General features: G+C 39.7%; 1 protein-coding gene across 2 annotated transcripts in view; it reads right to left on the reverse strand.

The window, feature by feature from the left end:
- The window catches only part of tln1 (talin 1), a 115,719-nt gene that overhangs the window by 21,376 nt on the left and 68,305 nt on the right, over nt 1-26,038 (reverse strand). For both annotated transcript variants that reach the window (XM_054756211.1, XM_054756210.1), the window contains 18 exons: nt 23,667-23,795; nt 22,142-22,244; nt 19,369-19,577; nt 19,082-19,201; nt 17,226-17,423; nt 15,521-15,660; nt 15,343-15,436; nt 14,300-14,389; nt 14,096-14,218; nt 13,143-13,286; nt 12,908-13,069; nt 9,956-10,096; nt 8,532-8,713; nt 6,274-6,406; nt 5,127-5,228; nt 3,187-3,357; nt 2,708-2,956; nt 199-318 (listed from right to left, as the gene is read on the reverse strand). In XM_054756211.1, coding sequence (XP_054612186.1) covers nt 199-318; nt 2,708-2,956; nt 3,187-3,357; nt 5,127-5,228; nt 6,274-6,406; nt 8,532-8,713; nt 9,956-10,096; nt 12,908-13,069; nt 13,143-13,286; nt 14,096-14,218; nt 14,300-14,389; nt 15,343-15,436; nt 15,521-15,660; nt 17,226-17,423; nt 19,082-19,201; nt 19,369-19,577; nt 22,142-22,244; nt 23,667-23,795 — 2,610 coding nt within the window. The remainder of the gene's footprint in view (nt 1-198; nt 319-2,707; nt 2,957-3,186; nt 3,358-5,126; nt 5,229-6,273; nt 6,407-8,531; nt 8,714-9,955; nt 10,097-12,907; nt 13,070-13,142; nt 13,287-14,095; nt 14,219-14,299; nt 14,390-15,342; nt 15,437-15,520; nt 15,661-17,225; nt 17,424-19,081; nt 19,202-19,368; nt 19,578-22,141; nt 22,245-23,666; nt 23,796-26,038) is intronic.

Consider the following 26,038-nt stretch of genomic DNA (forward strand, 5'->3'; position numbering starts at 1 on the left):
CATCTCTACTTATCAACACAACAGTTAAGGCAGGGGTGTCCAAACTGTTTTTTTTTATACTCAGAACCGCATATTGAAAAATCTAAGGATTTGGGAACCATTTTCATATTTTAACCTTTTTATACAGGCTATAACCAATACATGTAGAACATGTGGGAAATGATCTTTTTCATTTAGTGTGTGTGTGTGTGTGTATACCTCATGGTTCTCGGCAGTGATAGCGGCATACTTTGCCTCATTTGCCAGATTTCCAAACTCATTAGTCAGCTCATTGGCCAGTGCGCCAAGGTCATCTGGGTTGGTGTTGGACTTGGTCACCTGAAGAAAGACAAGATGTGAATATTAGGGATGCTCCGATGAGGGTTTTATCATTCCGATTCCGATCATCCATGAGTGAGATCGGCTGATACCAATCACATGGATTAACTGTACATTTTTCAATGTACAGTCAAACCTGTCTATAGCGGCCACTAAAGGGAAATGGCAAAAGTGGCCGCTATAGGCAGGTGGCTGTTATAGACAGGTTGGTGGCCATTTTGAATTTGTGCGCGCACATATTAACATGTCTGTTATTAGAAGCTTGTTGTGTTTGCAGATACATATAGTTATACTGTTACATGTTGACCAGTAGAGGGCACTGTGGGTCTGCGGATAAAAGTTGTAAAGAACTACTACGTTAATAAACAGCTGTTAATAAAGCGATTAAAGTGCATCGGCGACATGAGTCTCTCCTTCCCCACAACAAGGGGCATTACAGTATTGACCAGTGCACATTGTTTCACACCAGGAAATAAACGGTGTCACTGTCTGCAACAAGCTCCAAAGAAGACGGCTTTTTTATGTCAAACAACTGACAGTTTGTGTGGATCTTGTGAATGATTGTGACTGAGCTACGACTCAGTAATTAAAGTCTACACACGACAGCTTCATTGCTTAAAAAACGAAGCTTTTTCATGCATGAAGCTTCTGCTTGAGTCGGCATTTTGGCCGCTATATGCGGTCAGATATTGACCAAGGGATACAAAGTGGGTGGCCGCTGGCTGCGTTGGAGAGGTGATCTCTATACACAGGGTCTACAACACGTAAATTTTCTGTGGGAGATTTTTTCAGTAGCCGCTATATGCAGGTGGCCGTTCTATACAGGTTGGCGCTAAGACAGGTTTGACTGTATTTATTACGAGTGGCACTGATCGGGGGTGCCGTTGAAGCAGGTTTTGGAGTAATACGAATACATGTGAAATACAGTACAGGCCATAAGTTTGGACACACACACACAACACACACACACACACACACACACACACACAACACAACACAACTGATCGTCCCAACCGCGTTAATAAGAAATAAGGAATTCCACGAAGTAACCCTGACAAGGCACACCTCTGGAGCCTATCCCAGCTGACTTCGGGCAAGAGGTGGGGTATACCTTGGACTGGTCGCGAGCCAATCACAGGGCACATATGGATAACCATTGACACTCACATTAATACACGGTGGTCTAGTGGTTAGCATGTTGGCCAACACAGTAACAGTCTGGAGATCGGGAAGATCTGGGTTCGATTCTCCTTTGGGCATTTATCTGTGGAGTTTGCATGTTCTCCCTGTGCGTGTGTGGGTTTTCTCTGAGTACTCTGGTTTCCTCCCACATCCAAAAACATGCATGTTAGGTTAATTGGCGACTCTAAATTGTCCATAGCTATGAATGTGAGTGTGAATGGTTATTTGTCTATATGTGCCCTGCCATTGGCTGGCGGCCAGGCCAGAGTGTACCCCGCCTGTTGCCCGAAGTCAGCTGGAATAGGCTCCCACATGTCCCCGTGACCCTAATGAGGAGAAGCAGCATAGAAAATGGACTCTTTTGAACCATCCTGCGTGTTCCCTGATCTGAGTCCAATTGGGAACATTTGGGGATGGATAGCAAGGGATGTTTACAAAAATGGACAGTGGATGCCATCCATGAAGCCATCTTCACCACCTGGAGCAACATTCCCACCAGCCTCCTGGAAACACTGGCATCAAGCATGCCCAAACCCATTTTTTGAGATGATCAACAACTCCTCAGATCACAACAAAACAGCAGCTGTGGGAGGCTATTCTGACATCTTGAAATTCAAGCAGAAATGTTCAAAAAAATCACAAGTTCAATGTAAGAATTGTGAAGGTCATATCAAAGAAGGGATTTTATGTTAACGTGTAACTTGGCCTGTTAAAATGTTAGCGATTGAAATAGCTTTTGCTTTCAGTAAATATGACCTTATGCTGCAAATTCAACAAATGACCATTTTCGGTTGTTAACCAGTGAAACGCATTGAAACTCTGTTGTGCATTTTAAATTTTTATTTTGGAAACATACTGTTAGCATTGGGAGGTTTGTTCAATAACGTTCACATTGTACTCTAATGGTTGATGACTTGAAAATTACGACGACTGTAATTTATAATGACTATTTAGCAAAATCTGAAAAAAATATCATTTGCATAATAATTTGAAACACAGTGTAATTTTTGAAAAAATTGCAATAGAGTGAGGGAGAAATATTCAAATGGCAATGGAGCAAGGGACGGTAATACGGTAATATGGAATGTAATACGGTAATATGGAATGTAAGTTAGTCGAGGTAAAAGACATTTGTCAAAGTACAAATGTTGCGTGTTTAACAAAAGTATCTATTGTATGATGACAGCTAGCCAGCTATATGTCTTACCATCTCCTGCACATTGACGGCAATGGCCTTGGCTGTCTTAACCATGGTGGTCTGGTAGTCCACAAACGTGCCCTCAGGTTCCAGTGTAGGTGCATCTTCCATCCTGTTAATGGCGTCATTGATGGAGTCCACCATGCCACCCACAGCACCCGCTGCACTGGCTGCCTCAGCCAATGTGGCCCCCAAGTCATCCACAGCTTCTTTCATCATCTGCACCGACTCCTCCAGGGCCTCCTGCATGTGTGCCGCCTGGAAAAGCAATACATATTTCACTTCATCATGCTGAAACAACCAATTATGCACTTTGATATATACTGTACTGTTAAAACTAGCATTCATTCATCCATTTTCCACCACTTGTCCTGTCAAGGTCAGGCGGGCCTGTCCCAGCTAACTTTCGGCCAAAGTCAGTGTGTACCATGGGTTGGCGTCCAGTCAGTCAGAGAGATCGAGTTCTATATGTACCTAAGGGCAAGTACCTTAGGGTTTCCTCCAGCCTCCTTGGCAGTGTAGAGCATCTGCAGGGCTGATTCTGTCAGAGTTTTAGTCTGGTCTAAGACAGCCATCTGCTGCTGGCTGCTGAGGATCTTGGACGCTGTGCCGATAGCTGCCATGATGAGGGGTTCAAAGTAGCTGACCATTTGTGATACCTGTGTGTGTGGGGGCACAAAATATAAGATTGTGGAATAAAACTGTGTAATGGACCAACAGTAAATAGAATTTATAGTACACGTACAGTGCATGGGCAAAGTATTACATTTTAGTTGCAGCCTTATTCCTGAATGGAATCAATTCATTTTTCTCCTCAAAATTCTACACACACCACCACCCCGTAATGACAACATTAGAAAGATTTTTGAAATGTTTGGACATGTATTGAAAATAAAAGAACTGAGAATTCACATGTACATAAGTACAGTGGAACCTCAGTTAGCGTACGCTCTTGTTAGTGTGTTTTTCAGTTCATGTGAATTTACACCTAAATTTTGCCGGTAAGCGTACAATATGGCGCATGCCTTGTCATATACAGTACACCGCGTGAGTGCAACTGTGTTCTGAATGTATTTTCACAATCACAAAATGAACTTGGCACAATATTAATTGTTAATGAGTTATTTCTTTAATTCAGTCGTGTTCCCCAACTTTATCAACTTTCTTTGGCTCCATTTTGGCTTATTCTGCAGCCGTGATCAAACAAAAAACAGAGTCTTGAGGTGAGAAACGCTATTGAGCTCAAGAAATAACTCATGGCAAAACAGGAAGGTGGTGTCCATGTTGATCTCACTGCCATATCCTGTCGTTGGCAACAATAACGACTTATATGCACTTAGAATTGTTTTATGCATGTACAGTCGAACCTCTGTTAGCGCCCGCCCCCGTTAGACTTAAGACTTTATCGATCCAAAAGGGAAATTGCCTGGCTACAGTAGCTTGCTTGGTTACAGAAAAAGACAAACACTCTTAAATAAAATATAATAACATAAAAATAATTAGATTAACAAGATTTGCATATTTACAAATAGCGTGTAAAAATATAAGTAAATTTCCACTTTATACAAATGAGGGCAGACAGTACAGTGCAATAATGTTGTGAATTATCGTTCACAGACAGGTGAGGTATTGTAGTGCTGGATGGCATGTGGACTGAATGAAATCCTGTAGCTTTCACTGTGGGAACGGAACTGGAGGAGTCTGTTGGAGAATTAGCATGTTTTTCGGTTCACAATTTTGTTCCAATTATGGCAATACGGTGTCTTGTCGTTGATACACTGTGTGAGTCCAACTGCATTTTATTTTTTTTTAAATCACAAAACGTCCTTCCTTGTTAGCATCATATTAGCTTGCTAAACAAAACGGCAACCGGACGTTACGTTGCAATTATTTGTGCAGTTCCAACAATGTTTTAACTTTGATTTTAGTATAAACTGTGATGTTGCTCACTGTAAATTGGAGCATGTCCATACTTGGCTCCAGAGCGACAGGGTTAGCAAATGCAGAGAAAGGTGGCTTCTCTGCATTTTTTAAGTTGTTTTCTGAACTTTTTTCCTGTTATCTATCTGTTACTGTTGACTATCTTAGTAATAGCGTTTTCTGAAATTCATATTTGAACGATTTCCACATGCAAGAACGCCGCACGTATGCGGCATTTTTGCTCTGATTTTACATGACTTCTAGTCTACGAATACCCTTATGTGCACCACATCTCTTTGAGACGGGGCCGATAACAACCGAATATATGAAGTCAAAGGAATTGTCTGTAGACCTCTGAAACAAAGAAAAACGTTATACGTTTTCATGTTGTCATCATGGGGTGTGTGTCGAATTTTGAGGAAAGAAATTGAGAAAAATATGCAGGAATAAAGCTGTGAACACTTTGCGGATGCACTGTATGTGAGTATTGAGTAAGGTATTGTCATACCTTGTGTCCCAACTGCGAGGCCTCAGCGCGAGCAGCCACAGCGACAGGTTCTATCAAATTACTAATCTCATGGACTGAAGCAGCCATCTGCTCATGAAGGGCCTGCAACACATCACACAATACACAACGATACTGTGAGCATTGTAAATTTTTTACAGTATACAGCCAAGTCCTACATTATAGCCAAGTAAACTTTAATTGTTAATACAATGAATAATTGCCTCCAGTATGACATGAAAAGCAATACTAACGATGAAAATTAGCAAATATGAAACAAATAAAGCTAATGTTTTCTTTTCTTTAATGGCAAACTTGCAGTAAATCTTGCTTCGTTTTAATCCAGGGGTGTCTGAAGTGCGGCCCAGCTGTTTTTTAATGGCCAGTGTCACATTCTAAAAAGATAATTTAATATGAAAAAAACAACAACAACAACAGCAACAATAAAAAAAAAAATAGCAGTAAAAAAAGTCTATATATTAAGCAAAAAAAGTTGTAATGTAATGAGAAGAAAATGTCATAATCATAATAAATAATAATAATCAATGTCATAATCATGTCGTTATCATGAGAATTGAGAATAACATGATATTATGTAGAAAAATAAATATATTAATAAAATAATTACGAGAAGAAACTTTACAAAAAAAAGTTTAAATAGTTGGATTAAAACAAAAACAAAATCAACAGCAGAAATGGAAATAACAGCTGTAATGTCACAAGAACAAAGTCAAAATATTATAATATTATATTATATATAAAATATATAATATATAATAACATGAACATTTTTCTATGAGAATAAACCTGTAATATTTTTAAGAAAAATTTAATTTTAGTAGCATAGAGTTGAAATATTAGAAAAAATGCTATTTTTTTAAAGGTCCTATTATTATGATAAACAGATATTGGGAGGAAATGGGAGGAAAAAGAGCACCAATATCATAAACCTATATACTGTATAAATATATACAGTATAACTCCTTTGCATGTCTATATTATCTATCAAAGTTGCCCTTGCATCCTTTCTTTTCCTTTCACTATGTGGCCCTCGCGGGAAAAAGTTTGGACACTCCTGCTTTAAGCATATAATGGACATATTTGTTCTATCATATACTTGTTCTATCCAAAGTTCAGCAATTGTGTTTACCTCCATGGACATATCTTCTCGTGGTGTGAGCTGCTGGCTGATGGCAGCCAGAGAAGCCTGGTCCACCTCACGTATACAGCCATTTAGGACCTCAATAGCATCATCACACTCCCTCTGGCCTGGCGCCTTTTCTCTGCAGAGAAGCACAAAAAACAGCGCTGACTAATATAATAATAATAATAATAATAATAATAATAATAATAATACAGCATAATGTGTCTTCTAACCCTGAATGTTTTCTCATTGTTAAAATGTGTTGCCTCTTAAAGAGCTCCTAAAAGCTCAGGCAGAAATATTTTTCCATACATAGTTGATGTAATATTGAGCACTTCCAATTAGTCATGTGACTGTGAATAGTGCATACCCGTGTGTACAGTTAGTTTGAAACTCTGCAAGTTCCATAAATGTGAGTCACTACGGAATACATGAGCCGGAAGCCACCCCGACACATGCGGGAATGTCCCTGCTTCGGGCACGCAATTTTGAGTGCCATTATGAAAATTTGTCACAAACAGGTGTGAAGTATGTGTAAACGGTGCGGGGCTGTATAATCTTCGTATCACTTGCGTGAACTAGTCGGGAACGCCATGCAACCTCCCCGCAAACAATTGTGCGGGTGGTGCGTATCAAAGCATATCTCATTCTCATGAATGGGTTAACTTTTCCACCACCTCTTGGAACATGTCAGAGGGAATTCTCAAGTCATTTATTTATGCAGCCTGTTGGATCTTCCTCGTGAAAGTTCTTTTAATAACTGATCATGATGCCCAAAGTGATGTATTCCAGTCAGCGATTCCCTCACCCACACTGCCCATGCTTTCCTTTTTCTCGTTAGGGTTACGCCTTCTTCGTTCTACATTCTCTCCTGATGAAAATTTTAAGACTAGTTGAAAAATTGCAAAAATTAATATTTTGCACTGTTGGAACTTTAGAAGGTTCTAAGTAGAGCTTCAAAATGCAAAGAGAAGAAATGGGAGTGAGACAAAAAATGTTTTGAGTAAGCAGTGCATTAAAAAGAAGCATTAAAGTGAAATAGGCTGTTCATCCGCTGATCAAAAGTTTAAGACCACAGCCTTTAAACGCCAAAATCTTGGAAAATAGATTCAATGTTGTTTTCTGTCAGGTATTCACACTGTCATGACCTCTTGATGGCAAAGGCAAAAAAGCTTTCCCTCTTTGAATGCTGTGGGATTGTTGAGCTGCATAAAGCTAGGCCTCTCGCAGTGCGCCATTGCTGCTGAGGTTGGATGCATTCAGACAGTCATTTGAAACTTCTTAAAATATCGTAAGGCTTATCAAACAGAAAAGTCAAGTTGTAGACCCCCCAAAAAAAAATCACCGGCCCTGAGCCGGAGGATCTGATTAACTGTCCGTCGAGACACAAGACCATCCTCAGCCCAAATGAAGGTTGTTACTGGTGCTGAGTGCAGTCCAATAACCATCAGACGGCATCTGCGAGAGAAGGGTTTTAAGAAGAAAAAACGCCTTCTAAGGCCTTCTGCTTCAACAATCTGGGCTGCTTTTTCCTTCAATGGAACAATGGAGCTTCAGGTCGTGCAGGGGCGTCAAACGGCAGCTGGCTATGTGGAGATGTTGCAGGGGTCATCCCTCATGACTCAAGGCCGTCGTCTGTGTGGTAATGACTGGCTTTTTCAAAAGGACGACGCTGCATTTCAAAATACCTGCCTAACAAAGGACTGCTTCCAGAGGAATAACCTCACTCTTTTGGACCATCCAGTGTGTTCCCCTGATCTAAATCTAATTGAGAACATTTGGAGAAAGATGGTAAGGGAAGTTTACAAAAATGGATATCAGTTCCAGACAGCGGATGCCCTCCGTGAAGCCATCTTCACCACCAGAGCAACATTTCCACTAGCCTCCTGGAAACACTGGCATCAAGCATTCCCAAACCCATTTTTGAGGTGATTAACAAGAATCACGCAGCTACTCATTACTGAGTCCTTTTTTGAACATTTTATTTCTATTTTTTTGGTGGGGGTGGGGGGTTTGAGCTATGGTCTTAAACTTTCGATCAGCTGATGAACAGCCTATTTCACTTTAATGCTAGTTTGCAATAAATTGCTTACTCAAAATGTTTTGTCTCACTCCCATTTCTTCTTTTTCCGTTGAGGTGGGGGGGTGGAGTGGGTACGTTTGTCATTCACAAATTGTATACAGGTATAACATTACAGCGGATCATATTTAGAAAATAGAAGAAAACATCACAAATCAATCCAAACAGGAGTAAGAGATGATACCTCATATTGGTGATGAGTTTCTTGATGGAGTCTGACACGGTTCTTGAATGTCCGGCAAGGACAGACCACTTGGGGGGGTCTTTGGGGTTGACAGCTAAAGATCGGGCAGTCTGGATCAGGCCAGTGGAACTCTCTAGCATGGTCTTTGCTGCTGCCACGATGGGCTCCATGGCAGCGTGACCCTAAGGAATAGCAGATCAGAGCAGGAAATGTGACGGCTCTGCTTCCACATAACGTATTTACAGCACAACTTTTTCCAGTTCAACACCCAAAATTACACATTTGCCTTCTCACTGGGCCCCAAATGTGCTTCCTTGCATATTCACAGATATATTTTCTCTGCTTTAAATTGTAATTTTTTTATGGTAAGTTCAGTACAAAGTGGTTTGATGGCACTATGTGCAGGAAAAAAAAACAGAGTGCTGCAGTTATGAATCCAGCAGAGGGTGATGTCTCACAAGTCAATTCACTCAACATTTTCTAGCAGGAAGATGCTTTGACGGGACGTGATGCTGTGTAATTGCACATTTCCAAGTACAATACTGAAGACTGTATGCCTGCAGTTGTTTCTTAATGTGTACCACTGAACTGAAAATGTCTTTAATAACGAACTTTAATTAACTGGGACGTTTTTGGGTTTGGAGCAAGGATGTCCAAAGTGCAGCCCGGGGCCATTTTGAGAGTGTTTAAAATGTGAGACAATGTTAATGCCTGTCTGAGAAAAGTGTATAAAGTGTATAAAGTGTATGTATTGTGCGGGGTTTTACACCCTTAACACATATATAATAACTGTAAAGGAATAAAGTTGGCGACTTTGCCGATTTCACTTATTGCGGGATATTTTGGGAACCTATCCCCGTGATAAACGAGCGAACACTGTGCTACAAGAGATGCAGTTTTTTCCTGAAATATTTGTAACTTCTTAGCATATCTTAGTAAATATATATATCCAAGTATTAATTTATAAAAATATCAAAGTGGGCCTTGCATCCTTTCATTTTTCACTATGTGGCCCGCAGTGGAAAAAGTTTGGACACCCCTGGTTTAGAATATCAAAAATAGGCATTTTTAGAGCTTTTTATGGGTGCGTCCATTATTCATGTTTTTTTGGGGGGGGCCTTGAAATGTAACCCCTGTGAATGCGGGAGCAACTACTGTACATTATTTCACAAAAGCCGATGCTAAATTTGTTAAATCCTGGTTTAAAGGGACAGGCAGATAGTATTTAAGAAGTTTTACTGCTGACGTTTGACTCTGACATTCTTGACAAGGTCATGTTCTGTTATTATTAGGTAGACAAAAAAAACAACAGTCCCTTCTATGAGACCTACTCATGACTTGTTACTGGTAGATAATAAACAATGTGGCTTCTTAAAAAAATCTATTTAAAAAAAAAAACATGTAAAATGTGAAGTATACAGTACCTCAGGGCTGATCTGAGCTGGAATGCTGGCAAATTCTGGATTGGAGGCAAAGGCTGTCAGGTTGTCCACGGCTTCTATCAGAGGACCAGTTGCAGCCCGACACTTTTCTCTGTTCTCCTGGTTAAAGGCGCCATCTAAAGCCTGCACGGCAAGAATGACAAGGACACAAAACAGTCTGATCTTAGACCATCATCGTCCTGTTTCACAACCGCTCAATCAACTACAATTATGTTAAATAGAAAATCATATTAGTCATATAATCATAATACAGGCATAAAAAATAAACACTAGATATTTTGTTGAAAGAGGCAGAATATATCATATCATATTAGGGATGCACAATATGTTTTTCTTCAAGCTGACACCGATAACTTCCTACTTCCCAAGAACAATAACCAATGACTATTATTTATTACACAAAGGTGGCGAGAAATACTTCAATATTGAATTCAGCAAAATTTGTTCTTGATCAAAAATCACTCTACACTCTGGTATTGCCATGTCTAACTTATTGTGTGGAGATATGGGGTAATAATTATTCCCTTACTAAATGTACTGCAAAAAAGGTCGGTGAGGATAATTTATAATGCCATGTATAGAGAACATACAAATCCTTTATTCTTAAAATCACAAATATTAACATTTGCTGATTTTGTACATTTTCAAACTGCTAAAATAATGCATAAAGTTAACAATAACTTGCTACCCATAAATGTCACTTCTCTTACTTCTCTTTAAGATAGGAGAAATATGATCTTAGGGAAAAACTAAACTTGAAACACTTATGTGCGAGAACAACGCTGAAAACCCACAGCATTTCAGTATGCGGAATTAAATTATGGAACGGCAAGGAACTCAAACAATGCACCAAGATGAGCGAATTAAAAAAACAGTGCAAACAGTTTATGTTTGCTAAATACAAGGCAGAAGAGTCTTAAACTTGCTTTATTATGCTTGTCTCTATTTTTATTTATTCATTAGTACACTGATTATATTTACTGTTCTGTGAAAAAATCTTAAAGACATCATCATATTGTTACATTACCTTATCATTATTCTATGTATTAAACACAGAAACACAATCACATATGGAATCCAGGAAGTGAATTGTGTATTGCACAAGATGTGGAAGAGATGGGAGGTAACATTAAATAAGCTTTGCTTCTTCCTACTCCTTTTGGACATGTGGAACTGTGAATCGAATGATGTGATGTATTCCAATGTAATTTAAAATGAAACCAAATCAAACATTTAGATGCAACTAGTTTGTGCACACCTGGAGGTAAAAACGACTCAAAGTTGGATTTGCCAAACTGTAGATTTGTCCTAACCAAATACAGTCATCCCTTGCTACATGGTGGTTCAAACATCGCACAAGGTAATTGATTAATATATGATATATATATCTTGGCCTAAATTAAGCATTTTAAAGCATAACAATGGCTAAATTAACTAAATAAAACTAAAATACAAATGCAAAGCAGAGGAAACATTCCAATCGTGAATGCAGTATTCTATATTGACCACACGATGTCAGTAATTGTTCGGTGAGACAGGTACCAGACGTGATCGCCAGAACATGCATTAATGGCAGGTTTAAATTATCTCACAACAGGCACAATAATAATAATAATAATAACACAGGGTCTGTTAGGGCCATAAACCACGACAAGCTAAAACGCTACTCTGAACTGCCGACGTCACTTCCTGTCCTCCACACATCTGTTCGTCCACCACTAAGGTCCCCTAGGGAACACATTTACTGTGACACACACAAGCAGGAGTTTTATTTATGCCTTAAATGGCTTATTTACTCTTATTATGTCTACTATTCTGAGTTGCTTCTACAGATGCACTATCGAAAGTGTCCTTACCGCCTCCATCACTGTTTGGTACGGTAACTGTACAACACGTGACAGGAAGGCACTCCAGCGGGTGATCAAGACCTCACAGAACATTGTTGGGGCAGCCCTCCCCTCACTGCAAGACATTTATAAATCTAGAGTCCTACGCAGAACACACAACCTCATCAAGGACAGCACACATCCACAACACTCATTATTCACACTCCTACCATCAGGCAGACGCTACAGGAGTTTGAAGTCCAGGACCACAAGGCTGGCAAACAGCTTTTACCCACAGGCCATCAGGCTCCTCAACGAAGCACTCGCACACGCCGCACGCACACACTCATAGCACTTTATTTATTTATTTATTCATTCATTCATTCATTCATTCATTCATTCATTCATTCATTCATTCATTCATTCATTCATTCATTCATTCATTTATTTATTTATTTATTTATTTATTTATTTGTATTATTTGCTTGTATTAATGTCTCTTCTGTTGTTGTTGCTTAATTTATTGGTATATATGTTTATGTGTTTGTTTCTTATGTTCTTATTCTTTCATTTGTTTTATTTCTTTTCTTGGGAGAATGAACAGAATAAGATTTTCATTGCATGGTATAACTGCTGTTTTACTATGCACATGACAATAAAACTCTCTTGTATCTTGTATCTTGTACTATATTGGGTAATAGGAGTGTAAAGCCATTTAAAGCCGCCATTACAATACACTGATAAGACAATAGCCACCACAGGAACTACACTGTCCATAAAAAAACATCCAGGAACTGCTAACGGGTGAGTCTTGTATTTACTGTATGTCTGTCTTATTTTCTGTAATTAGATCTACTATATTGGGTAGTACAAATGGAAAGGTGACTATATTGGTGACTGTAATGTTAAAAAACATATTTAGAAGATCATAAACAGATTTTTGATGTCATAACTACAAAAATATTCCATTTATTAATCCTACTTTGCAGAAATTCAATTATCGCTGTCCGGCCTGGAACCAATTAACTGCCATAAGCAAGGGAAAACGGTAGATTTGGATGTAAAAGTGTGAAAGTGATGAAGAGCATGAAAGGAAACAAATCCAAACCTTAATGGACTTGACCAGGTTGGCGGTTGTGTTGGCCACCTCTTTGGCTGACTGGACAAACTGCCTCTTGGCGACAGGGTTGGCGGTTTTGGAAGAGGCCAATCGGCAAGCGTTACACAGCGCTGAGGTGTGTTTGGCGACAATGGTGGCTGCTGAAAGAACCTACGCAAGGCAATGCATGCACACGATGAAAACATGAATATGCTCATTGGCTGAATGTTGCAGTGGGACATACTTGTGACTGGGTGCATCCCGGGTCCACCAGGTTCTGGCAAGCCATCTGGATGGACTGGTTTGCTCGGGCAAACTGAGCAGGATCCACCAGACCCTTCTGACCTGCTGAGCTGTTGGGATCTGACACTCCCACCAGATAGGACGCCTTCAAAACAACAACAGGTCAGGTTGGGTGTTACAGTTGGACACCCCTGAAAACTTCCATCATTTATTCATTAATAAATCACTCGGTGTTTGTTACTACAATTTCATTTTAATATATCAAATAGCTGATGGACAGATGGAACCTCTTTTTAAAAAGTAACATCTTCTAGTTGCCTCCTATGGCCTCTAATATTTGAAACATGTACGGTGACAACATCTTCAGAAAGTTGATGTGGCCTGTGGTTTGTCTTTGACTGTCTTTGCCTGATATTTTTCCTGGCCTTAACAATAACTGTGTTTATGGCCTTCCATTCCATCATTATGTTCCTCACAGTGGAAAGTGATAGCTGAAATCTCTGAGATAGTTTTTGTAGCCATCCCGTAAACCATGATGTTGAACAATCTTCATTTTCAGGTCATTTGACAGCTGTTTTGAGGACCCAATGTTGCCCATCTTCACAGAAGATTCACAGAGAAAAGCACCAAAGCCATTTTGTGTTCCAAATAACCAAATAAGATAGAGGTATTCAAATCAACAAAATGACAGGGGTGCCCAAGTTTCTGCCCCTGTCTAACTTTGTTTTGATGCATATTGCGCATCTTGTGTTAATCCATGTCACCCCAGAAATACCACTCTGTCCATCGCTTATGTGATACATCAAAATGAAATAGCTGGGGAAACACGTAGTGATTTATTCATGAAAATTATGGAAAGTGTCAGGGGTGCCCAAACGTTTGCATACGACAGCATGTTACTGCCTAATTACTGTATCTCCGGCTTGGTGTGTCCATGCAATGACCAGTTTGTACCTGTGCTGCTGCTTCAGTCAAACCACAAAGGGCTTTGGAGCCAGAACTGACTGAGTCACCAAACTCCGGCAGGTTGGAGTTCTTGGCATTGTGGGAGATCCCCGCCATGGATTCACCAAGGATCTTTCAAGATGAAGCAGATGATGAAAAGCCAGTGAGCGGATTGGATACGTTGCAGAAAGAAAACACTCCAACGATACACACCTTGGAGTTCTCCATCACACTGTCGATACAGTCAAAGTAGGAGAGCTCATTGACAGCTTCACTTGGGTTCTCCAGCATCCCCCTCACACTCTGCACACACAAGCAACAGAGGAAACACACTGAATCGTTCTTTGGAGAGACTTCTCATAGAGGTGAGACGTTTGACGTCTCATCAGGTCAGAGGTTTAAGATCTGAAGGACGATGACGCCGTCCACGCAAGCAAAAGGAACAGTAAACCATGCCCATCTGAGCACTACGTGTTGCACCTCAAATGTTGTTTGTTTGTTTGCCACGTCTTGTCTGATCTTTGTCAAACTGAAAATGAAAAATTACACCAAAATAAACTTTATCCACAAATGTTAATTGGTAGAATTATGTAGCATCTGGCAAGGGAGGTCCAGGGCCCATTTGTCGCCCCCGGCACATTCTTAAAAATATCATTTAACTAGAAATGAAAAAAAAAACAGCAGCAAAAATGAAAAAAATCAGTGGTAAATTTTATGAGTTTAATGCCGGAATATTATGAGGAAAAACATTGTCATTTTAGTCGCCTAAAGTTATCAAAGAAAAAAGAAGGTTTTTTTGCTGTTGGGATTTTTCTTTTTTGTTTTCTTGTCAAATTTTATATTTAGAATGTGCTGCGGGTTAATAAAAAAAAAAACAGCCGCGGGCCTCACTTTGGACAATGCTGGTGTAGTGTGTTGCAGGCTGCATGGTGTGTTTACTTCCATATGTGTTGATAACGCTGTGTCACCACGAGTGAGGAGAGTGTTTGGGTTAGTGACCTCCTGTTCTCTTCTACAATGTCCATGAGTGTTTTGCTAAGCTGATAGCTGCAAATAAACGGTTTTGTGGTGGGTCGCCACAAGTAAATGTAGCCAAGACTTCAAGTTCAAGTCATGCACACGTCCTTTTCCCAAGTACCTTCTGTCAAGTCCTTTCTTGAAGGATTTGTGAAACACAGTGTTCAATATCGAACTGACTGTGAAGAAAGCTGCACACACCAAACAACACAGACGAGAAAACAGCATAACAGCGGTACCTCCAGCTCTCTGAGGGCGTTGTCACACTCCTTCTGTCCAGGAGCCTGCTGGGTGCACATGGTGATGAGCTGATTGATGCTGTCTGTAACTGCCCTGTGTATGCACAAGTGGACCACTGTGATAAATAAGAGTTTGGGCAGTAACATGGACTGAAAAAACAGGAAGAACAAATAGTACCGAGCAGCAGCTGCAAGTTGGTTCTTGAGGTTGGGAGAGTTGGGGTCAGTAGACAGCGCTTTGGCAGCCAGGAGCAGTTTGCTGGATGACATGGAGATGGTCTTCAGGTTGGACACCACTTGTGTCCTGTCCTCTTTCGACTGGAGATGTTTGGAAATAAAGGATTTTCAACAACACAACAACACACACAGGATTGGACATATTAAATTACTATGTATTATCATTATCATTATAATAATAATAATTATTATTATTATTGATGTACTATTGCACTACAAATTTGATGTGATCTCTTCTGTATTTATTTATTTATTTTTATTTTATTTTCTTATTTTTCTTATCTCTCATGTCTTGCCTTGGTTGTTTTATTTTGTGATTAAGTTCATTATATTTTTGCAGAGCTTCTGGAAAAGCGAATTTCTCTTGGAGATTAATAAAGTATCTATCTATCTATCTATCTATCTATCTATCTATCTACAAGGGAAATCAGGACTTGTTTCATCTACAACAGGGTGTCCAAACTTTTTCCAGCGAGGGCCAGTGAAAGTGAAAAATGAAAGGATGCCATTTAATTTTTGATATTTGGTATCATTTTGATATTTTGTAAAGCAGCACATGTAAATATGCTAGGAAATGATATATTTCAACAAAAAACTGCATCTCAGCTTCCTCATATAGTTGAAAAAGCATATTCTTAGTACAAACCTCAGTCTTTGCCCCTTTTTCCCCCCCATTTTTACTGTTATTGTTCTTTAATTTTCCAAAAATGTCAACTTTGTTCTTCAGTAATCTTTGCAAATTTTCCAAAATGTACAACTTTATTTTGTGTAGTTTGTTTCTTATAATATTATGACTTTAAAAAAACAAACAAGAAACATAACATTTCAAATCTATGCTACTAAGCTAACATTATTTTTCTTCATAATATTATTACTTTATTATAAAAGTGCGATTTTTTTCTTGCTAGAATATGCCTTTTTTCTGTTATTATTTTGACTTTATTCTCATAAAATTAGAGCTATTTGCTCCATTTTTGCCATGCTTTTTTTTCCCAACCAACCTAACTTTTTTATTTTTATAATTTGTTTTTATTTTATTTTACTTTGTGTCACAGGAAATGTATTTTTTTTCTTTAATGTTTCAACTCTATGCTACTAAAATGACATTTTTTTATTCTTGTAAAATTGTGACTTTTCTCATTAGAATAGGACTTTTTTTTCCTGCATATTTTCACATTCTTCTCATAAATTACAGCTGTTTTTTTGTTTCTGTTGTGTTTTTTTGGTATCTTCCAACTATTTAAACTTTCGTCTTGTTATTTTTTTCTTGTAAATGTGACTTTATCCCCACAACATTTTGACTTTACTTTTATCATAACTTTTTCTGCAACCTAATTTTCCAAAAATTACAACTTTATTCAATGTTTTGCTTGTTTCTCATATTACGACTTTTAAAAAAAAAACATCTTTTTATGTTAATATTTCAACATTACGATACTAAAATGATGTTATTATTTCTCTATTTTCTAGTTGGATTACACTTTTTTTATATATATTTGGACTTTTTTCTTGTAAAATTACTGCTGATTTTTAAAATTAGTTTTCTTGTTAAATTCCATGTTTAAAATATGCCGCGGCCACACTTTGGACACCCCTGATCTACAAGAGTGAAGTGATGATCTCCTCGACGATGCAATCATACTGACTTGTGATGTTCCTGCCATGTCAACACCAGCCTCCAGGAAGTTGCTAAAGTCCTGTCCAAACTTGCTGGTGGCTCTGGCCATGTCCTGGGTGCTGGCTCGTGATGCCTGGACAACCTCATTTGCTGACTGGTTCAGACTGGCTGCCACTTCATTCAGCTGACCTTGAACCTCTTGGAAACTCCTTCCACTGGATGGGAACTAGAAAGGAGCATCAGGGAGGAAAACCTCTTTTCATAGTTTGAACAAGTGTGTTTTCTTTTAACAACAGCAGCAATATGACATCTGACCATAATCTATTCATTATTCATTTTCCCAGCTGTTAAGAATATATGTCATTGGTTTATCATTATTAATAAATGGGGGTGTCACGAGACATCCAACTCATGAGATGAGAAAGTCCACGAGAACGAGATGGGACGAGACAAGTAGTAACATTAATTTTAAGAAAAGTACAAATAAAAAATTTGACTGAAAAAACTCAACTCTGAACCCCCGACATCACTTCCTGTCTGCCCCCCGCTCAGCTCCCCTAGCACCGGAACATGTTTACAGCAACACACAAACACACACAAGTCTTATTTAAAGGGAAGTCCAATATTGGCTTGTTTGCTGATAACTGATATGCCGATATTGTCCAACTCTCAATTTCCGAATCCGATATCAATATACCGATACCGATATATGTAACATTACATATCTCCTGTTGTGGAAAGACTGGACTGGACAGAACTGGACTTATTACTTTATTATGTATTATTGCACTACAAATATGATGTGATCTCTTCCGGATTTATTTATTCTTATCCTATTTTCTTATTTTGCTTATCGCTCATGTCTTGCCTTGGTTGTTTTAAGTGATTAAGTTCATTATGACAGAGCTGCTGGAAATGTGAATTTCTCTTAGAGATTAATAAAGTATCTATCTACTTTTTTTCCACGATATTGTCCAACTCTCTCAATTGCCAATATGTGTAACATATCTCCTGTCGTGGAATTAACACCTCCGCCACGAGTGGATGCCTTTCAAGCAGCTGTGTTTGTTTAGTCGAGCACATTTTTACGCGTCACGAGAGTGACGTCCCGCATCGGTGTGATTCCCTGCCTACCCATTGATATCGAGGCGGCTAAAATGAAAGTCAAGCGGCTAGCAAGGAAGTGGACATTCAAGTCTTCGGTACCTTCCATTATCGTCGGAAACGTGAATTCATTACCGAGTAAGATCAAGGAGCTGGCAAGAACGTCAAGACGTTCAAGGAGTGCAGCTTATTTGTGCTTCACTGAATGGCTAACAGCTAGCGTCCCAGATGCTAACATGGGGAGCGACTTCAGTACCGTCAGAGCGGCCAAGAACACGCGAGCCTGTGGAAAACGTAAAGGAGGTGGGCTTGCACTGAACGTGAACAAACTGTGGTGTCATCCTGGCCATGTGAACATTAAAATGTCCATCTATTCAGTATTTTTGTAATATCGGTTTTCATTATCGGGAATAAACCTGATACCGATATCTACCGACATCACATTTTTATGCCAATATCGAGAAAATAATATCAGTGGGTCGATATTATCGGACATCCCTAATTATTTATGTCTTAAATGTGTTATTTTCTGTTATTATGTCTACTATATTGGGTAACAGTGGAGTGTAAGGGTGACTCCAGGGGTGTTATTTCATGTCTAAAAGGCTCCAAAAATGTTAAAAAGTATATTTAGGTTATAAACCTGCCTTCTATGCTCTAATTACCAAACTATTACATTTATAAATAAAGAATCTTACTGGATTATAATATTAGATCCATAGTATCCATTGCAAAAACTTGGGACAAAGGATTATAACAATCAATAGTGCTTGTACTCACGGAATCAGCCAGGAGAGCTTTGCTGGCTTCACCCACAGTACGAATAGCATTGTCCACATCTCGCTGACCAGGAAGGCAGTTGACTGTTCTGTTCAAGGCCTGAGACACTGCTTTGGCCACCTACACCAGTCAAGCAGACACACACGTAACATACATAATCATACGTAAACCCCACAGCTGAAATTCTCAGGATGCAGTTGAAACAAAAAGGTTTCTTCAATTAGGATTTAAAAAAAAAAAAAAACTACCTACTGAAAAAAAAAAATCTGGTCGGGTGTGTGTCTGACCTGGGCCAGCCTTTGCTGACTCTCCGCATCTCCTGGCTTAGCGACGGCCCTCTTTGTCTCCTCAATGAGGTTGGCTGACTTATCCATGACATCGCTGGCGCAGTCCAACAAAGCCGTACGTGCTGCTGCGTCGTCGGTGGTGGCAGCGACTCCTCGTGCCGATGAGGCTAAAGACTTCAGAGCTTGAGCCACATCTCTGGCTGCCATACCTTGACAAAAACAAAAGGAGCAATCAGAAAAATTGGAATGGTTTAGTTTGCTGGATGCATGCTTATCAAAGTTCCATGAAAGAACATCACGTTTACACTTGCACAAAACGGGGATGTCCGATAATATACTCCGACTGATAGTCACTAATAGACATAAAAATGAGCTGTCAGATCGGTATTGGTTTTTCTGCCGATAATGAGGAACAGAGGAACAAGCTGAGTGTCCGCAATGTGGAGTTTTTTCCAAGTGTGGTCTTTGGATTGTAAATATTTCAGCTCTACGTTTTGCTTTTTGTGCGTAATGTGGCTCCACCTAAAGCAGGGGTGTCCATACTTTTTTCCAGTGAAAAATGAAAGGAATGAAAGGGCCACTTTGATATTTTGTGAAAATATGCTAAAAAGTTATATTTATATTTCAAGAAAAAACTGCCTCTTAGCTTTGTGATATCGGTGAAAAGGCCAATTATTAGTACAAACCTTGGTCTTTGCTCTTTTTTTCCCCATTACCATCCATTTTAGACGATTTTGACAGATTTTCAAGGCACACAGAACATCGTGTTCTATGGCTATTTAAACATTGAACATACCAAAAGATTAGACAAAAACGTTTGTTTCTTCCTTTTTCCGTTCTTTGGTAATCAGCAGTAGACCATAGGTAAGTTTCAGGAAAATATCAGTTCCCAACAAAAAAAGGGAGAAAAAGTGACTTTGACACAAATGTTTTGTTTTTGTGACAGCTCAAATATCTAAACAACTATGCCACAACACAAACAACACAAAAAAAGGGTTGTTTTAGATCAAAATAACAAATTATTTGCAAATATAACACCATGAAGTTTTTACAATGTTCACATTTGGAACTAAACAGTGCGTGTGTGCGTGTACATGCGTTAAAATTTCCCTACAATGCGCAACCTTCTGCATGCTAAACTCCTCCATGCTCGTCCACTTCCTCCTTGCTGTTGAGTGTGTTTTTACGTGCAAAAGATCCATGCCGAGCTCTGATCAAATGCACTTCTGCCACCTTGTAGCTTTTTTATGGCTAAAAACTGCTGGAAAAGTCTGTAGATGCGTCATCACCTCTTTTTGCACGTATAAATATGTCTTTGGGATTGGGCCTTTGGGTGTATTAAAACGTATAAATATGTCTTTGGTATTGAATGAGTTAATAAATAGTTTCTTTTTGTAATATTATGACTTTATAAATATTTGGATTTTAATATTGTAACTTTTTCCCCAACCTAATTTTCCAAAAATTACAACTTATTTCTCATAATAGCACAACTTTTTTTTTTTCAGAAAAACATTTTTTCTTTAATATTTCAACTCTATGCTACTAAAATTATATGATTTTTCTGCCATAATATGATGAGTTTATTCTTGTATAATTTTGACTTTTTTTCTCGGAAGAATACAACTTTTTTCTCTTAATATCTTGACTTTACTTTCATAAAATTACTGCTGCTTTTTCCATTTCTGCTGTTGTTTTTTTTCCCCCCACCTATTTCAACTTTCTCCTTAATAATAATATTTTTTTTCCTTGTAATTATGACTTTATCCCCAAAATGTTTTAACTTTATTTTTATCATAACTTTTCCGCAACCTAATTTTCCAAAAACTACAACTTGTTCTATTTGTTTCTCATAAAATTACGACTTTTGAACAAATAATGTCTTTTTTCTTTAATATTCCAGCTTTATGCTGCTAAAATGCCATTATTTTACCTCATAATATACAACATTCTCTTAAAGTTAGGTCATATTTCCTGTAAAATTAATGCTGATTTTTAAAATTAGTTTTCTTGTTAAATTATATTTTTAAATGTGCTGCGGGCCAATAAAAACACAGCCGCGGGCCGCACTCTGGACACCCCTGACCTAAATAGTAGTGCTGACTACTAATGAGAAACAGGTACCGCTGCATGAGATCTCAAGCGACCACAGTGCAGCTGCAGATTTCGCCCAAAACAGGAAACAGAAAACCAAAATAAGAGCACAAAACAGGAAACGACGTGAAAACAAAAATCCAACCTGTCATGCGGAACGTGACATAAAGCGTTGGTCATGTGAGGGGGAGTAAGATGTCTTCCTTCAATACTAATCTGGTATCTCACCTCAGGAAGAATCACTCGCAGTGTTTTGAAACTTTTCCTATACCCGGTATTGCATATTGCGGTTTATTGCGGTATTTGTCTGATTTTGCACAAACAGTGTTCATTTGTGAAGTGCATCCAGTGGAGTAGAAGCATCATCATACTGTATGTTCATTGCACCACATTAGTTGGACGGGAGAACTGCTACTGATATCGGTATCTGCAATGAAGTGCTGGACAATATTGGGTACTGGGAAGAAAGCCAATATGGAGCATGTGTTTGTTTTATTTTTTATATTATTACTCGCATGTTGTCATTCCAAAGTCTAAAAACATGGATGATGGATTTGCAACGTGTGTTTTTGCAAATGTGACAGTGACACATGTCAGCTCTGTGATAGACAACGTCAGCAACGGCAGGCTCTGGTGTGGTATAGTACGTAGTATTTGTATGGAAGGCGTTTCTACCCACCTGTGTAGTTCTCATTGCCCTGTGTGGCTTCACTGAGCAGCTGGGCGATGGCAGAGCTGACAGCTTTCGTGCTGGTACCGAGATCCTGGGAGCACTTTTCAAGCTGAACAGCAAGGAGAAGACAACAAAGTTCAAGTCTTGTTGATACACTTTTATAACTAAGTCTACTGGAGGATAAATATACACTGCTGTGTAAAAAAACAAAAAAATAACCAGATCTCCTGGCTGGCTCACTGGGATTGTCTGAGGAATCAGGAATTAATCAAGAACTCAAACAAACTATGACGTTCCCACAGATAATTAATTCTGTACAAAAAGAAAGCTGACTTGTTACGTGCACGTGTCAAAAGAATTGTATAAGTAGGCCGAACAATATGTAGTCGGACGTTGCTCGGTTTGGTTGTTCTTTTCCCCTTCATTTTGTCCCCCTAGCATGAGGCAAACTCTTCTGATGGCTGTGCGTCAAAGAAAAGCAAAATGAGGTGAAATTGTGAAATGCTCAGAAATCAATACTTAAACAAGCTGCATAAACCACGGGGATAAACTAAGGACTTGTTTACTTTTTTTTAGGACTGGTTCATGTCTTTGTTGTACAGTGGAACCTTGGTGTGCGTCACGACTCTAACCGAAACATAGTCTAACCCATGTATGGCCAAACTTTTTAAAGTGAGGGCCGCATACGGAAAAGTCAAAGGATGAGGGGGCCATTTTGACAGTTTTGATTTTATTCTTTTGTTTTTAGTTTAAATTGGTTTTATTTATTCAAGTTTTTATTTTATTTTTATTTTTTTACCTACTTCTTGTATTTATTGCTTTTATTGTTTTTACTTCTTGTTTTAAATATTTTAATGCTTTAATTGTCTTTGTTTTTATTTATTACTGTTTACTGTGGGAATTTGTACTTTTACTTTCTTATTATTTATGGTTTTACTAGTCTGTGCATCACTTTGGAAACAGTCTTTATAAAATGTGCTGTATAAATAAAGTGGATAGGATTGGATTGGATAATAACATGACAACATTGTAGGCTCACCGGAAAACGTATGCAAACCAAAGCAAAATTCTGCCGGGGTGTATGCTAACCGAGGTTCCAGCGTATGTCGTCTTTTTTATACTGTATTTTATATGTCCTACATGTGTTGTGTGTACAGTGTGAGTGACTCAGGTTTTCATTTCGCTACCAGGTATAAGTTACACTAAACTCATCGTTTCCCATACATTTATTTCTGTGACGGCCTGCCATGAATACATTTGGACGGTTACAGATAGCATTAGCGCCACCTTTTTCTTTTTTTTTGATTAGATGTGATACTACCTCAAACACATTATAATGGGACCGTCTGTGTATGGGTATGAATAATAATGATAATTTAGCATAAAAAATGCATGCATTCATATTAACCATTAGAGAAAGAGCAAAAATCTTGGTAAATAGCAATACTGTTCATATAGAACAGCTGTGGCTTAAACTTCCCATGAGGTGGGGGGGCTAATCGTTGTTTCAGGTGTTGTGTGTGTCTCTCACATTCTCTCCTGGTAGGGGTTTGAGTTTGCCTTCATCGGCCGAAGCTTTGGCATCCTTTATGTCCTTCTCCAGCCCCCGTACAATGGACAGAGCATTGTCTATCTCTAGCGGGCCGCACGCCTCCTGGGCCTGCAAACATGCACACAAAGACCCTAAGAAGGCGGTCTGTATAGGCTATGTCACATGTATACTTCAATTCATGTCAACAATATATTCAAAGATGGCGCCCTCCGTGGCAGACGTCTCTGTGACACTCTCCCGTGTTTTTCTATTTTTTGCTATTTTATTGTTCATTTTGGACATTCAACACACTCACGCAGTACATTACAACAGAGAGACACTTTTGAACATCGGCAGGGTTCACCATGAACCTTCATTTAGCCTCTCAGACTTTGCCTTTCTTCTGCGCCGGGAGAACGCAGCAGCCTGCGGACCTGGTGAGCTGAATACCCGGCGAGCAAAGCATCCGAGGCGTAAACGAGGCAAGCGAGCCGGCCTGCATGCTAGGCTAAAAGCTAGAGCGACGAGGCCACCGCTACCAAGCCTGCTGCTAGCCAACGTCCGCTCTCTTGAAAACAAGATGGACGAACTACGAGCAAGGATTACAGCTCAACGTGAGATCAGGGAATGCTGTGTCCTCACCTTCACAGAAACCTGGCTGACGGAGGATATACCGGACTCGGCGATCCAGTTGGAATCATTTGCTGCTTACCGGGGAGATCGGACTTTAGCGTCTGGTAAACACAGAGGTGGCGGCGTCTGTGTTTACGTAAACAAACGGTGGTGCACAGACGTACAGACGATGGAAAAGTACTGCTCGCAGGACATTGAGCTGCTGATGGTGAAATGCAGACCTTTTTATTTACCTCGTGAGTTTAGCGCTGTGTATTTAACTGCTGTTTACATCCCACCACGAGCTAACACTGCTAATGCACTAGGCCTCCTGCATGACATCATTGATAAACACGAGACCAAACACCCAGACGCTGTATTTATTATATCTGGCGATTTCAACCACTGTAACCTCAAGACTGTCCTCCCCAAATATTACCAGCATGTGAGCTTTCCCACAAGGGAAAATAACATCCTGGACCAAGTCTACTGCAACATGAAAGGTGCTTTGAAGGCTGTTCCAAGACCCCACTTTGGAAAGGCCGACCACATCTCTATATTCCTTTATCCAACATACAGACAACTTCTTAAAAAAGCTCCCCCTGTAAGTACAGCAGTTAAAGTATGGAATGAAGAAACTGATCAAGTACTTCAGGACTGCTTTGGCTGCACAAACTGGGATGTGTTTAAAACTGCAGCGGGGAGGGAAGATTGTACTGTTGACTTGGATGAATATGCTTCTGCTGTTACTGGCTACATTAGCACATGTATAGAGACTGTTACCACCACCAAGTATTACAGAAAATACCCTAACCAAAAACAGTGGATGAACTGTGATGTAAGGGCTAAGCTACGTGCTCGTTCGACTGCATTTGTCATGGGCACCGCTGATGACTACAAAAAGGCCAGATATGACCTGAGGAGGTCCATACGAGAGGCCAAAAGACAGTACAGACAGAAGCTGGAGGGCTACTATTCCACCTCAGACCCTCGGCGCATGTGGGCGGGGCTCCAGCACATCACAGACTATCGACAGCAGAGTAGCGTAGCCACGTCCAGCCAAACCACACTTCCTGATGAGTTGAATGAGTTCTATGCCCGCTTTGACACCCAAACTCCTGATGAGCAGAGAGGGTGGCTGAACCTGGGGAGCACACAGGACTCACCTCTCATGGTGACATCAGCTGATGTGCGCAGGGTTCTAAACAAAACAAACCCACGAAAAGCAGCAGGGCCAGACAACATCTCAGGACGTGCACTTCGGGTTTGCTCATCAGAGCTAGCTGATGTGCTTGCTGACATATTTAACCTGTCGCTTGCACAAGCATCTGTACCGACCTGCTTTAAGTCCACCACCATAGTGCCCGTACCCAAGAAGAGCAACGTGACCTGCTTGAATGACTATCGCCCTATAGCACTCACTCCTATTGTTATGAAGTGCTTTGAAAGATTAGTCATGACCCACATCAAAAAGAGCATCCCGGCGGCAACCGTGGACCCTCTACAGTTTGCATATCGCCAGAACCGGTCCACGGATGATGCAGTCAACACTGCCATCCACACAGCCCTTTCTCACCTACAGGGCCAGGACACATACGTCAGAATGCTATTTATAGACTATAGCTCTGCTTTTAATACAGTCAGCCCCCACAAACTCACAGATAAGCTCCTCACACTTGGCCTGTCTCCCTCCCTCTGTAACTGGGTGTTTAACTTTCTCACAGGCAGGCCCCAGTCAGTCAGAGTCCACAACCGCACAT

Source organism: Dunckerocampus dactyliophorus, chromosome 17 (assembly GCF_027744805.1).
Source record: "Dunckerocampus dactyliophorus isolate RoL2022-P2 chromosome 17, RoL_Ddac_1.1, whole genome shotgun sequence".
Taxonomy (NCBI): Eukaryota; Metazoa; Chordata; class Actinopteri; order Syngnathiformes; family Syngnathidae; genus Dunckerocampus; species Dunckerocampus dactyliophorus.